This window comes from Poecilia reticulata, linkage group LG17, assembly GCF_000633615.1.
Source record: "Poecilia reticulata strain Guanapo linkage group LG17, Guppy_female_1.0+MT, whole genome shotgun sequence".
Lineage (NCBI taxonomy): Eukaryota > Metazoa > Chordata > Actinopteri > Cyprinodontiformes > Poeciliidae > Poecilia > Poecilia reticulata.
Window position 1 is genome coordinate 4746461 of NC_024347.1, and position 16284 is coordinate 4762744.

Here is a 16284-nt window from a genome sequence, read left to right on the forward strand (position 1 = left end):
GTATTCAGACGAGTGGTTGGAGGCATCACTGATACACTTGTAAAAATGTATGAAACAGACACGCTGAGGTATTGGGTTCAAGTTTGGTACTTCTAAATAAATTAGTGTCATGAGGGCCAAAGTTTCATGCTTGATTGTCGGTGGCAGAATAGCTTGAGGCCCGCAGGACTGCGGTGCTATGGGAACTTCACTCCATCCAACTCAGGTCAGTGTGATGATTGAATGAATTATGTTTATGTCCACTAGGTGGCGAGCATGAGTTTMTGTGAATGCATAAATGTAAAGAATAGAACAARAGAAGAAGACAGTTAAATTTTTGATATTGAAAAAGCATATGACATGCTTTGGAAAGAGGGCTTATTAATTAAGATGGATAACATGGGAATAAAAGGGAAAATGTTTAATTGGATWAAGGATTTTTTAAAGAATAGAACRATAGAAGTAAGAGTTGCGGTAAATTGTTCAAATATTTATGCTATACAAAATAGAACTCCACAAGGTAGTGTATGTAGTCCGTTGCTTTTTAATATAATGATTAATGATACTTTTGATAATATAGATTTTAGAATTAGTAAAGCATTATATGCAGATGATGGGGCATTATGGGCGAGAGGCAATATTAGTATTTTAAAAAATAGAATGCAATCAGCAATTAATAAGGCTGAAACAGGGTCACATGAATGGGGGTTTCATTTGTCTGTTGAGAAGACACAAGTATGTTTTTCAAAGAAAAGGTTAATCCTACAGTAGATCTTAGGTTATATGGGAACAATTTAAAGCAGGTAAATATTGTAAGGTATCTAGGTGTAAGGTTTGATAAAAAACTTTCATTTAAGATGCATATACAGAAGATTATTGATAAATGTAAAAAAGGTATAAATATATTGAGATGGGGCTGCACAGTGGCGCAGTTGGTAGAGCTGTTGCCTTGCAGCACGAAGGTTCTGGGTTCGATTCCCGGTCTTTCTGCATGGAGTTTGCATGTTCTCCCTGTGCATGCGTGGGTTTTCTCCGGGTACTCCGGTTTCCTCCCACAGTCCAAAAACATGACTGTTAGGTTAATTGGCCTTTCCAAATTGCCCCTAGGTGTGAGTGTGTGTGTGCATGGTTGTGTGTCTCTGTATTGCCCTGCGACAGACTGGTGACCTGTCCAGGGTGTACCCCACCTCTCGCCCGGAACGTTAGCTGGAGATGGGCACCAGCAACCCTCCCGACCCTACTGAGGGACAAGGGTGAAAGAAAATGGATGGATGGATGGAACTGTGGCCCTTGCGGACCTCTAGTGAAATGAGTGGAGCGCAGCTGGATTAGGTTGGAAGCTCCGTTTCTCTGAGTAGCTGCACAATGAGGAGACATTTGACCTGCAGGAGATACGCAGCCCATCGGTGTTTTTCTTTTTTTTTCAATCTTCATGCAATCAGAAAAAGTCCAAACTGTGAGTGCTGCAGAGCTTTTCATCTTGAATTGTGTTTTCATCAGTTTTTTTTATCACATAATTTTTTCAGTGATAATACTAAGAAGTTAACTTTTGCTTTTCTAAAATAAAAGAGAATAAATGATCTTAAAATATCCCCAGCAGKATGTGTAATGTCTTTTGAAGGTTTGAGTTGGCCGCTCTCTCTCTGTGCAGGATGTCTTTACCACCTACTGCCACACTGCAGCTACATTTTAGCATAAATTATAGGTTCTTTGAGGAACCAAGGAGGTATATATTTCAAAAATATGCCATGTGACTGATGAGATTACATAACTACAATTGAAATGTTCAAACAATGCTGCAGTCCTTATTTGCTACATTAGCTATCCATCTTTGATTTWAAAAAAAGGCCTTCATTCCTGCTTGTCACTGAGGATAGAAGAGAAAAATAAGCCTCATACTGAAAAATGTGTTTCCTTTCTTATAGAAGAAAAATTGCCATCAAACATATTTATATTCTTCGTTGTTTACAATAAGACAGACGAATACGAAGAAACACCCAAACTTGAAAGAACAAAAAAGAAAAACAGCAAAATGCTGTTGTTTTTCTTTCCAGCATAACCGGGTCAGTTCATGCATTTTGCAGGAAAAGCATAAAAGAGTTTGTGACAAACACATTTATTGCTTCACATGCAGCTAGAAGACTCTGTCAGTGTTTTCCCAGCTGCAAGAATTWGTGAGCGATAATCGGCTTCTTGTGCGAGTGCTTTTCAGTGAGGAACGTCTCGCTGCTCTTACAGCTGGAGAGCGGTCAGGAAAATCACACAACGGCTGATTCTCAGCTGACCTCTGCAAATACCCTCTGCCTAACAAGTCCAGCTCTTTTAGTCTTATCAAGAACATCGATTGTTGATTTAAAGGGGAAGGGCTTGACATAAGTAGGTGCTTGGTTGATGGTACGCTAGTGTGCGACTTTAATTAGTCTGGCTGTAGCTGTTTTCTGTGGTAATTAATAGTTTATGCTTTCTCTGGCTTAATTCTTAGACAAAATCTGAGTTTAACTTGTGATTGCCTGCTCACAGCCGTGATCAGGATCCAGTGATAATGGAAAATGACAGAATGGAGCTCTCGCTGATTCACATTTACCCCCTTAGCCTTGGAACTAAACAAACACGCTTGATTAACCATTATGCCAATGAATCAAGGTAACAGAAGTGGCAGCATCTRTCATTAAAAAGGCAATGAACAAAGGGATTTGTTGATTGGTTTAAAACAGGGGTCTTAAATGACATCACTGTTACCCGCCTTGGAAGTGTTATTATTAACCTTTACTTTAGCAGGAACTAAGCTGATACTGATWATGCTTGCCAGTCATTATCAGTGTGCTGATGTCAGATAATGAGAGAGAATTATGTCTAACTTTGCTGGACTCTAAATTGTCCTGGAAATTATTTAAATAAATGATAATCATGTCCTTTTGAGACCATTTTTTTCAACTTATATAATGATTAAGGTATAATAATGAAAATGCACCCTCTTAAAGTTTAATAAAATTAGATTTCCAAAGAACATTTAACACCGGAACTGGTGGACATTTTGAATATCCGAAATAGATTTAAAAAAAAAAGAAAAAAAAAAAGACCAAAACAATAAATAAAATGGATTATGAAATCTCAACAAAACGTTTCCCTTCAAAATCATATTAATCACAAGCCTCAGTTTGGGAAAACAAGCAACACTACCAGTTAGGACATTTATAACAAAAAAGAGACAAACTAACTACACTGTACCATGTGTCAAATGTTTGCTGTACTTTTTTCAACATGGGAGCTTTTCAATAATATTAAAGGGCAACATCACTTTAAAGATTGATCAAACTATACAAAGGAGCACACAAAGAGAAAATTAAAGCCTATTTTAACTTGTGCTGCTTGGTGTATTCCTTATTGTGGCAGGATCATATCCAAGTACAGTCTAGGTATGAATACTTTTGCAAGGCAGTCCGAGCGTGTTCTCGGATTGCTGACTGCTTGCTTTGGCTGCACATCCATTTTGTGGTGTCCTGCGATGGGAAGTGGAAAATGAGCCAGCAACAGTTGTGTGTGAATAACAAGACCAGACAACTGTGCTGAGGGCTTGTAGCCAGTGATTTATTAGTGTGTACAACAGGTCCTCCTGGAGTATCAGCCTCAGGAAATTGATTGACTCTGACCTCTGCCTGTGTTCGAGCCTTTGGCAAAGTTTCTGTGCAGAGCGTTTGTTTATGTTTTTTAAGAATTAGTGAGATAGCTACTGTGATAAACTCATGGTCATAATTTTCTCCCAACTTCCTTAACAGACACGATCCTTAAATGTCTCTCATTCTTTATGCCCATGATATGTTTTCCGGCTGTTTTTATATTCCAAACAGCTTTGGAAGGTAAAACGTTTAACCTCCTTKAGATTTAGCAATTAGCATCCATTTCACTGCTCTGCGATAGAAAACCTGCAGGAAGAGGCTCATTCTGTCGACCAGACAGATGGAGCGAGGGGAAGACGGCACAATGAATAAGAGTCGCTGAAATGGTTGGAAGTGGAGATAATTAGCGCTGGGTGTCAGCGGTGGCGAGGTCTAGGCAGGAATAATGAGAGAAATGATGAGACTGATCTCCTCTGATCAGAGGATGTTTGCTGGGATTTACATCAAGTGTACAGTTTCTGGCCGGCGTGGTTTGACTGCTGTGTTTTTACAAGTTTTACTTCCCTACATTCACACGCTCTGACCTAAGCTGCGCTTCTTTTTCTCAACAGCCAGGAAAACCTGCGCCCCTGCTGAGTTTGCCTGCTTAAACGGACAGTGTGTCCCAGGCCGGTGGCGATGCGACGGGGAACCGGAGTGTCCAGATGGCTCTGATGAGGCAGAGGAGACGTGCAGTAAGTTCCATGCTCTGTTATCCTGCACCAAACGATTGTTGTTTTTTCTACGTTAGCAAAAGTTGCTGAGTCAAGGTCTACAACCTAGCAACATAAGCTGCATTTCCATTGATCTTAAAATTGAGCAAATTGAAATTATGAAAATAATTTTTCTTACTTGAAAACCTTCAGTTTTGAAAAAGCTCACCTTATTCCAAAAATGTTTTTGCGCAAGGTATTTCTGAAATGGATGCATTTCGCAAAATGGCAACAGGAACGCTTTATTCACATTAGATGAGCCACGTGTTCAACAGCTGGATGTTATACTGGTGAAAATGACCAAGAAGACAATGACAGGAAGGAGCAAGAGGTTCCCACTTGTTTTTGTTTCTGGATCATTTTGAGTTATTTATTATTGCCATTCAGGTCTTTAGCTGTAAATTGTTTTGAGTTCTTCTGTTTTTTCTTGGGTTCTGCTCTTTAGTGTTAGTCCTTTCCTTTAATTACAACATAATTTCCTGTTCACTTCATTCTGTTACTTCTAGATGCTTAGGCTAGATCTCAGCAGTTAATTTAGTAAAACTTGCCACCATTTTTTGCTTATGAAAATTAATATGGCACCAAAGTTTGAATTCAAATTCAGAAACTAGTCTTTTCTTTGATTGACTGTGGTATTTATCTCACCTACCGTTTCCTTCTGTAATGAACAGAATTTTGCGGCCATTTTCTCGTTGTATCTTGTCGTCTGAGGTGTCATGCCTCCACCTCAGAGATTTTAGATTTAACATGTGTCTCCTGGAACCTGTGTTCAAGTTGCTGATTTCCATTGCTGTCTTGGCTCTGGTAGCAGTTCAGCCGTCTCGCCCGCCTCCACTCGCCCACTCACTCTAGAACTCAATGCTGTCTGACGGCGAGTACAAGAAAGCCCTCGATTATCTCTGCCAAGCTGTGAGAACCCGAGAATGCTGCCTGGCTCTCTTTTGGTGTCGGCTTCATTGGTCTCACATGCCAGGCCTCAATGGAGGCGAGTTCATTTAAAAATGGAGCAGGATCTCTAGCATGGGAGGTTAATAATCATTTTTTTCCCCTTTGATTTAATATTTCTTTGGCTCCTGGTTGCTTCGATTACCCTTCAGTTATCAGAAAACGTCAAATGCTGTACTAGAAAATGGGATTACGAGATTAAGAAGTAGTTTCCGTATATTTACAATAATTGGTAAATGGGTAGTATTTGTTGTTTCCCCTCATTGGTTTGTTTTTTTAATTTTGTTCAGATTAGGCAAGACGTTTGCCAATAGAGTGTCTACTACTTCAGTTCCAGCCTCAATAATTATAGTTTTGAGATTTAAAACTATACTGGAAGTGTTTCTTTGGAGGGATTGCAAATGTGGAACCATGCTGAAAATGAAAGAAGGTTGCAATTCAAGTTCTATAACATTTTATTGGCTGTGAATGTGTTGGTCTGGGTTTTTTCTAAATAATGTAGCAGCCAAGTAGAATCCCCCCAATGCCTCTCGCATAAAAAGGCTTTTGGAAGGACAGCATGTTTATGTTGGAAACCCAATTAAAGATAATGAAGGAAGGATTCATATCTTGGCGTCAAAATAAAGAGATACGAGTCCCAGTTTGGGAGTAATCCATCAAAATGGAAATCTCATATGCATTAGCTTGATGCTTTAAATTAGAAAAATTTCAATTCCATAAGTTGAACGGAGGTTTTATTTTCCAGTTGGCGTCCAGAAGGCCACATTGGAAACATCACACAAAAAGAGCAGCTTGAGCATAAGTTGCTCTAACCTTACTGCCTCTGGGTATCTAGATAACTTCACATGGAAAGAGTCAGATCATCACAACATTAACCGAACAGGGGATTCCTAATGAGATCTTCACCACAGCTGTCTCTCTGCTGTTTGGCTGACTCCAGTTGGGACATAAACACAGCAAAGAGGCGAAAAAGAGAGAGGGGAAACTCTAGAGTGGTCAATTTAGAAATGCGTCTTGAGCTACAGTCATCTCATCATCTGTCATAAGACTCAATTTATTACTTGTCTGATTGTGGAGTAACAGATTCAATGGGAACTTTATGCAATAAGATATTTCAGCTTGCATGCTAGATATAAGTTAGATTAGTACAAGTTTCAAAAGTATAAGCTATTGCTTATTATTGAACAATAAACTGGTAGTTTAAATTAGACACAATATGCATACATCTGGATTGTAGTCTGTAGCTCATTAGCTAACATCTGTAGGCAGTGCACATGGAAGGTACAGGGCTTCACTTTCTTCCACATTTTGGTGTCACAGTCTTACTCCAAGTTGTATTAAATTGATTTCTCTCCTCAAAATTCTAAGCACAAATACTCCATAATGATGATGTAAAAAAATGTTTTTGAGTGTTTTTTTTAAATGCATAAAAAAAAATCATGAAATCCCATTTATCTAAATATTCACAGCCTTTGCTAGCCTTGTCGTTGTTCCACTCAATTCTCATCTCCCTTCAGTGCTCTGTTTAGGATTCCTCCATTTGAGTTTGATTTCTTGGGTTGAATTTTATCCTGGCCAATCAGCAAATAGAGAGTTGAGTTGTGAACGATAATGTAAATTTTTTGCTGTGTTTTACATTTGTCGTCTCCTTGTAGTTTTAACAGTGGAGGAAGTGAACAAAGCCATGTTGGCCACGCCTTCCAGGATTGACTGAGAGTCAGGCCTTCTTGTCCAACATTAGTGTGTGATCTCACAAATGTTCTTTTGGATAGAAACATTTCCATAAACACCCTAAAACTTGTGGAGAATCTCCCTAGAATCTCACATGCATTCATCACTCAAGTTAAAATGCGTGTGAGGGCAGATGAGAGAACACTTTTGGCAATCCAGTGTATCTTCCAATTCCAAGATCGTATTGATCAAATGSAATTCCTTTCATTCAAACAAGCCCAGATACACCTGRTTAGAGCTGCAAAATAAGATTCATGCCTACAGATATAGAATATTCACACATAGATAACACTCCCTGAAGATTACCTTTAACTTAACTGAGCGATTACTTTTGGTGTTATGGCAGTAATTATTACAGATACAGCTCCAGTTAGATGGCTTTTTGAATTTTTTATGTTTCCCAAGTACCCACACACGCGCTACAAACAATCACGCTTGCACACACATAGCTGAGACATTTTTTGAACTTTGTGCTGCAGACATCTGTGCCAGCGTCATTCTGCCTCACTGATTGGATTCCCAATTACACGCTAGAGTAGCACTGCTCTGATGACTCCAAATCCGGGCCACACGGAACGAGTCAAACTCCCGGGCAGTGAAAAATGAATGATTCTTTGGAGAAACACGTGAAGTGCCAGAGCTCCTGGCTTTCAAATTAGATTAGCGTGTAATCAAGGAGGAAGTGGGCCACGGCAGCCAGCTGTGCAGGAGCTCCTCCTGCTCCCACAATGCAGCAGCGACAGTTTCATGGGCTTTAAGAGTGAGGGTGGGATGGCGGCCGCATGACGCTTCCTGACAAAATTAATAAGTTCAGCTCAAGTCCGTGTGTCGGCTGGTCCTCGGGGATTTTGAAGACATATCTGTGAGCTGACAGTTATGAGTGAACTTTGGTGTTTTCCTGCTCCTGCAGGAGGCTTTCATTATTCAAATGAATTAAATTAAAAGGAAATGGAAGTTTTAAATGCCCCTGTGTTCTGCTTTTAATGTAATTTTTCACGTGTTGCATAATTTAGAGCGGAGTATAGATTTTTCTATAAAAGAAGTTTCCTCATAATCCTCGGCAAATATTGACTTTCACATCCTGCTGGGATTTTTCTGGAGGAGTTAAAGCCGAAGCCATGGTCTTATATTGACTTTGGGTTTTGTATTTTAAAACGTTATTTAACCAGGAAGTAGAAATCTCCTGAGAATCCACCAGTGTTATGGCCAAGAAATTCAGCTGTTGTCAGTAGAGAGAAAAAATATCCCCCCAAATACAACACAATGTATCCTAAATGAAATATTGAGATTATGTAAAACTGGGTATTTGCCACTAAAATGACTTTTTTTCTGTCATTGTGACTCTTAAGTTTAACGTTTGTATATTTACTCGCACTGATGGACACATTCTGAATTCTCATTCTAAATTCAATGAATACAGAATTTTCACTTCATATTTACTTTAGATTGTAGATTAAAAATCAAATGTTGATATATGTCAGTCAATTCTGATGAACTGATGAAAAGTCTTCCTATTTAGATGCTCATTTTTGTTTAAAGAAATATATATAGAAACTTTATTTCAGACTCAAACAAGAAACAAAACAAAAAAACACATAGGCATACATATCCATTTCTACAATTATTTAGAAATCAAATAAAATAAGATAAGATGTAATCACTGACAACTATACCAGTGTTTCCATATGTGTGAATGGTATCGTGTTGAGATCAGGCTAAGGCAATGATAGTTTTATTCTGAGATTTATTCAAACGATATATAAACTTAAACATCAGACTCCTAAGCACTGTGCAGAGTGCGTACTCCAGCACTCTCCATGCGGTTATGCTAATACTTCAGYGATGGTGCTAGAGCTAATCATCTATCAGCCAATCAAAGGAGACATCGGCATCTTATTCAGGCRTTGGAGTGACAAGCCCCATAAACTTGAAAGCAGCTATGTGTGCAGCATCTTTGGGAAATTGTAGTCTGCAATTTTACAGAAGAGCGATGGATTCAACACGTTCAAATGACACAACTTTTTATGAACTGCGATGCTGTGAGAGCTCTGGTGGAACCAGCTGTACATTGTCTAAAAACAAACCATCTTTCCCCTAATATTTCCTGTTGTCTTCTTTGTCATCTCTGCCAGCAGTAACATCTGGTTGTTGGTGAATTGCGTGATGCAAAGTAGTGTTTCTATTGATTGCAGTTTTCTACTTTGACACAGCTGGAAAAACCACCTAATCCTAGCGCAAAATCTTTTTGTTGAAAACGTGAGTTTCTTCAAAATTGGTGTGTTTACATTGAGCAAATTTATTTTTGAAATTTCAATTTGACCTACCTCCATGTCAGGCGAATAATTGCTCTGTGGGGGTTGTCTCCCGGGGGGTGCTGTGGCTTCCATGAACTGATGCTGTTCTGGGTACTGGATGCTGTCAGGTATATGCGCTTTCAATTCCACATAAATCATTAGCACAAACATCTACTGCACACACATACATACTCTACTAACACACGCTACCCCACACACATCCACATTTACATCACCTTGACGCCAATGGTCATAGAGCTTCATATTTCATTATGCTACTTTGATGCCAGAGTAACCCTGATTTATAAAAGTCAATCATGCAATTAGCATCTATCAAAAGGTAACCTTGGCATAATTTTTAGCGGTAAAACATAAACCTACTTGCTTTGAATCCAAGTCAACATATTTGATTTTCTAGGAATGAAGTCATAAATTGACCTCATTACAAAAACACTTCAGTAGTTTTATTTTGATTGCAGAACTAGTTTCCACTGCTCACATCTCTCTACGCCGAGAGCAGGATTTGGAGGTAGGTACGCMGAGTTGTGATTATATCTTCACCCAACTGCTTTAAGCTGTACATTATCAAATTAGTGGGGAAAAACATGTGCGTGTTATCGGTCTAATGTGGTAGAACACTTTTCAAGTATATCCTCCAAATGAAGTCTGAGAGGTGTTGCTAACAAATCAGCGGGGGGAAAAAAGTATTACAGTGGTTTTATTTGGATAATGAAGTAACACTCCAGGAGCCAGGGTCACGCATTTAGCATGCAACAAAAGTGTATTCCTTGCTACTAACACACTTTACTGAGGATAACAATTTTCCATCTTGTAGTCTCCAAGCAGCAAGTGGGTTTCTCTTTCACTACAGATCTATAATTCAAAGACGGAGACTTGTCCATCCTAACGCGGTTTAATGAAGCAGTGAAACTGAGAATGACTCAAGATGSCGAAACACTTTGTGCCTGTTTTAGCTCYGAGATGGACGTGTTGAATCAGATCCTTCACCACCCGAACAGCGACCTTGACATTTACAGGTGAACATGCCTCAGAGTGCTCTCACAGTAAATAGAAACCCACCAGATGGGTTTATTTCTCATGAATAGATGCTAGTTTCTCTAGTACATGTGTTCKCAATGATTCTGCCCTTGACCTGTTGAGTGTCAAACTCATTTTCATTTTGGGCCATATCAAGATCACAAAGTGCCAGTTGTGGCTGAATTTATTGACAAAAGTAGCCAAACTAAGGAACATTTTAAATTCAAAAACCATTTTTGCTGCTAAATTATTGAGTAAATAGACATACGGGCTCAAAAATAAAGATATGTGTTGTTTTGAATTTGTTATTTAGATTATTCCACCATCATATTGGTTCAAAGTTCTATTTTCTCCATCCAGCTTTCAAGTTTTTCAGGAACTCTTGATCATCCTTTTWAAAAAATCCTTCTTTAGATATGTGGACGCAAACGTTAGCMTTSGAGACGTGTGTGATGCTGTTACTTGTTTAGCATTGAGATACTAAACTAACCTTGTTTAGCAATGAGATGCTAAACAAGGTTAGTTTAGACCTGAATAGCTTCGCTGACAGKCTAACTCCTTTTAGCACAACTTGAAGACGACAGYAGTCTTTCCCAGCAAGCCATTTTGAAGCACAAAGTAACCCCCTGTGGGTTGAGAGAAGCAGCTTCGTCATCCATYGCTTGTGCATCAAATTTACAGGCGTATTAGAAACRAGCAAATACAAAGGCTCCCGTCGGAACAATGTAAAGAAAAAATATWAAATTTTTACTTTAAACAATATTAACGAGTTAATAAATTCCGGTCCTATTTATAATTACATAATACTCTATCTTTTYATGTTGATGACATTTGGCACTGTACATAAAGAAACTGCTTTGTTTTGATTGATGAAATAATATTTAAGCACGCAACTATTATCTTGAAGGTTCTTGTGGCGGWTTGGCTTTGCCCCGAGTTCCACACGTGATCTAAATCATCCTGCTGTAGCTCTGGATTTATGTGGATGGATAGTTCTTATTATGGCCTGTTCTTGCCATGTTACAGCAGAACCATGTGACGAATGAATGATTGTCACTCTTCTAGATTTCAAGCCTTTTATTTCTTCATTTAAAGCTTTATGTTGTAAAAAGCTGCCACTATTAGCAAGGTTAGCCATGCTCATTAAATAAAAAGTGCTGTGTCATTGCTGCTGAGATGAATTCTCTTTTGTCTTGCAGCAGAAGTCATGAGTAGATTTGTCTTCAACAAGAGCCAAGTCTGTGGCAAATTTGCACTTTTATTAAGCTGTTACCGTTTGAAACCAGAATCCATTAACTTTTGGCTGTCTCGATGTGGATTGAGACGGCATGGCTCTGGTCTGATATCTTTGGAATGTGAAGGAGCGGAGCTCACGCTTCATTAAGGAGCCATCAGTTAAAAGGACAGGACAGCTCGCCCTCCGCCCGGTAGATTCRCATTCTGCTCGGCTCTGTGCTCGGTCTGCCGTTTCTTCCTCATCTCCTTCCATTTGGTATGGACRGYTTCGGTTTAGCCGTAGAACAAAAACGGGAAAGGTTGTGCAACATTCTGACTATTCATCCGTCCCTACATTCCTCCTTTCTTCGCCGATKCTCTTTTGCTCTGATTTTCCACGTYATTCTCCGCGGGTTCTACAGATTCATCCCAGTGGAACAGCATTTCCTCTTTCTAAGACGCCTTCCTCTTCACCACTTTCATCTCTTTATGTTTTGTGAATTCCAAGCAGCCCCTGTATTCTTTGGCATTCAGACGTTACTCATTCGKGAGCATTCATTTCGGTTCAGCATTTACATACTCCACTTGTCAGTGCTTGACAGTCGTGTTTGGAAAGAAGCAAATTAGGTTTGACTGGAAAAGACAAGTCGCAGAACAAAGACTCGACATCGCTGTTGCTGCCATGAAAGTAGCAGAAAACMTTTACYGTCTCGACTCGATACTTTTTTTCTGTTTTGCTAATYGAGAACCRCTTGATCACGCTGCTTATTTGCGATACATGATATTTTCTTATCTCCTTTATTGCTGCAGAACATTTTCCAGAGTATTATTTTAATACCGTACATCTGTCAACATTGTTGACTGACAGTTTTGAAGCACAGCAGACTTAAGTTCTCCACCTCATTCTGAAATCTCTTCAGAGCTACAAATCTCCTGTTTGACATTTACCTGCAGCTGTTTTTCAGCCCGTAGTTTGTGCATGAGGCAAATGTCACTTCCCAGTTAACAGAACACGGTAGCACATGGTTTTCTGAGTCTGAAGTATTTGCTGATGTAGACTCTGAGAGTTTATTTATTTATTTATTTTATTTGAAGGGGTCATGACCTCTCTGCATTAGCCRTCTTTGCTGCTCGCTTTCCCCAGACACAAGCTGTCTCCAGCACTTCCTCCTCCTGCCTTCYTACTGTCAACCTCTCACTGTTGCAAGGACAGCAGCACTCAGGCAGAGGATGAATGCTCGGCTCTAATTACACATTAAATCACTTTTAAGGCAGGTTTGATGTTTTCATTTTATGCTTTCAGCTCTATTGTTTGGTTGGTACGGCTGGCATGTTGCTACAGCTTCATTTAGCTGAAGTTTGAGGACTATTTTCAAACCTAGAACTAATATTTACCCTGAATGTTGAATAACTTTTTTTGACTCAAATAACCAAATTGTTGACAATGATGCTCAAGATGGTTCTGTCCCACAGAGAAGCACARAACTTTGTGAAACTTTTACTGCTAAGATTAGATTTTCATTTTTTTATACTTTATAAAAAGTCCTATTAAGTATCATTCAGAGATGAAAAAAGTTTGGATCATTTTATACCGTGTACATTTCAAGTATGCATATAGAATTTTGAATTAACAATTAATCAATTAATCACGTGAATTTAAAATGAGCTTGATAATTTCCATTCCAATGATTAATATTTATTCAAGTTTTGCAGAGACACCATGAAGTATTTTATTCATGGTTTTGGTTAAAAGTGCTTTTTATCTCCGTTTTATTTTTTTATTGTCTTTGGTCGTCGTGTTTTATTTTGRATAGTTAAAATATCTCCCAGTTTCATTGGTAAGTGTTCTTTACAAAATTAAAGTTTATTTTCTCTTTAGTGGCTAAAGTTGGATATTATATACCATTACCAATATATTATTGGTAAATGGTTTCAAAAAACAATATCATTTATCGCAATAATTATGGGGACAATTTGTTGTCTAGCAAAGTTTGTAATTGTGACRGGCCTAGTAATCATAATGCTTCTTGCTCTCCATAGAAAAGGGAAAATAAAGGCCGATATCAGTGATATGTATTGGCTGKGATGGTCATAACATAGTTATGACCATCACATTCCGACATTGCGTTTCTGAATAAAAAGAGGCTGGCAGGTTTCAGCCAGCTTCATGTTCATACCAGCTGTTTTTGCATTAGTTTGATATGGGATAGTTAGTTACTCAATCTGTTCTTTTTATCTTCTTACTAATGAAAACAGTATAAAGTTATGTGCTCACTGGTTTCTAAATGGAAGTGGTGACTCGCTTGCATACAGTATGTACCACAGCAGATTGGTAAAAATACATCCRTTTCTTATTTTGAAGGGGTTAGAGCTGTGAACCTCAAYGAGCGTTGACTTAAATATTGTCTCTATAATTAYTATTAGTCAGACAATAGAAATTGAATTCCAATTATTTCTATGWAAATGATGYACAGACATTCACTACTGCATTTCTATGAAGAAAAACTGTGATAAGAACAAAGTCATTTACACACAGAGTGTAACTGACTTGTAAGACCGGCGCACCAATAGGAACTGAAACTGGAAAGGCATTAAAAACCATGTAAAACATCGCATTATGCATGTACAAATCATAAACTGGCACTGATGTTTGAATAAAAGAACTTCTACRAGCGTTTTGTAATCCAAAAGATTTTTCTCTTTTTCCCTAATCGAAATCTTCAGCAAATCGGATTTGCCTGAGATAAATAGGAATTCAGATTGAACAGAAATACAATGTTGTTACTGTACGAACAGATGTGCTCTGTGTGCAAACATGGCCTCGGAGACTCCCTCCTTGTCTGGTCCAATAACCCGCCATGCAACGTACAGCTAACATTACTGGCGACAGCATCAGAGATTCTATTAGAGCTCACAAATGATGTTCATTATGGAGCGTGTTCTTACTCTGCCCTCAGCAAATAATGGAGTTGCTTCCTGCGTGGGGGGCTGCAAATAGGTTGTCACGGGCAACGTGCATAACTGGGACAGGGATACCTATACTATGAAAATCTAAGCCAAAAGAATGACTTTAGATCCCCTTTATCAAATATTAAAGTTCATTTTTTTTATATGCTTTTTAAGAATGTAATATGTGTCAATTAAGAAGAAATGGCAACAACATGATTATGTAGTGAATATTTTTATACTGTCTTTAGCATTTTATTTCAGATGTATATTAACACAGTTAGCACAGTTAGCAGTTACCTAGCATGTAAAGATGTACCTTGATAATATAACGGGGCTAAATGATGTGGCTGGAAAACATATCACAATATAACATTTTCATATCAGTTTATTGATAATTATTTATTTGTTTTTTTATTTTAAATGTCTGAAATATTGCCAAACTGATYCTATGTTATCCACTGTTGATATTGATCATGTGTTTATTGCAATATATATTATTGATTTATTACCCAGTCCTACTTGATAGTTACCTTGATGCTTCGATAAATAAATTACATTTACTTAAATTGAATTATCTTCTTCAACTGTTTGTGCTTCCTGAAGTCATTTCATCTCACTGATGGCTAACAGAGTCGTCTTCCTGTKGTAACAACTTCCTCACAGAGTAGTATTCATATGACGGCCCCAGAAGGGTCAAATAAAAAGCAACACCACAACAGCATAATAAATAATCTAAGCATAAAAGAGGCTGGRTGATTCGTTTTGTAGGTTGTGCCTTTGATTTCTTGCTGGAAGGCTTCAGGCGGCTCTGTAAGCAAAGGGTTATAATTAACCACATTCGTCATATTAAACACGCTGTAATCAGCATCAAATCGACTGTGCCAACCCGAACAGATTGGCAGGAAAAGAGGGAGAGGAGGGAGCGGACGGGGAGATGTGGACGGGGAGATGCGGATTGTACTTTTGCATTTCAGCCAAATTCGCCTTCGCTGTGTTTCAGGATCCTTCTGCAGGCTTCCCCGCTGTAGAGGCGGCCCATACAGTAAAAACCAAGTGTTGTAGCATCCGATGAGTTTTAATCGCATGCTGGCTGTTGTGTTTGTAGTTTGTTTGTTTGTTTGTTTGTTTGTTGTTTTTTTTAAACTGCTTTTATGGGCCTATAAATTTACCGTGGAAATCTTCCCCTGTCTGTTTGATCTCCATCTACAGGCAAACAGACGTGCCCTCCAGAGAAATTTGACTGCGGGGGATCCACCAACAAGTGTGTCTCGTTGTCATGGAGATGTGATGGGGAGAAAGACTGCGAGAACGGGGCGGACGAGGAGGACTGTGCATCTGGTGAGCTTTATATAAAGTCGCCTTCCTAAAAGCAAATGACTTTATATGTATATATTTTTTTCTGTTACAGCTGATCACATTTCAGGAGACATTCTGATAAATACCTGCAACATTCATGGTTTACAAGTGAATAAATAAGAAGTGCAGATGAACTTTTAGATCTGAAAAGGTTTTATCCTCTTCRGTTTTATTAYTTAGAAGTTCAACGCATTAAAGCACAGCAGGAAAGTCACTGTATATTCCGACGGATTCGAAGTGATTCCAGATTTAAGCTACCCGTGCTTGACAGCAGTCCCTCTTTGATGTAAAATGATCTGTGGTGTGAAACATCAGATACAGGGGGCTTCCCGGTGATACCAGGAGGATTTCTACAGTTCTTAAACTCTCCATGAAGCTCTTAGAGCCATCAAATATGAAGGCACCTTA

The 16284-nt window shown here is 38.7% G+C and overlaps 1 protein-coding gene across 1 annotated transcript in view; it reads left to right on the forward strand.

The window, feature by feature from the left end:
• The window catches only part of LOC103479194 (low-density lipoprotein receptor-related protein 8), a 105412-nt gene that overhangs the window by 36289 nt on the left and 52839 nt on the right, over window positions 1–16284 (forward strand). Inside the window, exons 3-4 of the mRNA XM_017309857.1 lie at window positions 4208–4330; window positions 15730–15858. Coding sequence (XP_017165346.1) covers window positions 4208–4330; window positions 15730–15858 — 252 coding nt within the window. The remainder of the gene's footprint in view (window positions 1–4207; window positions 4331–15729; window positions 15859–16284) is intronic.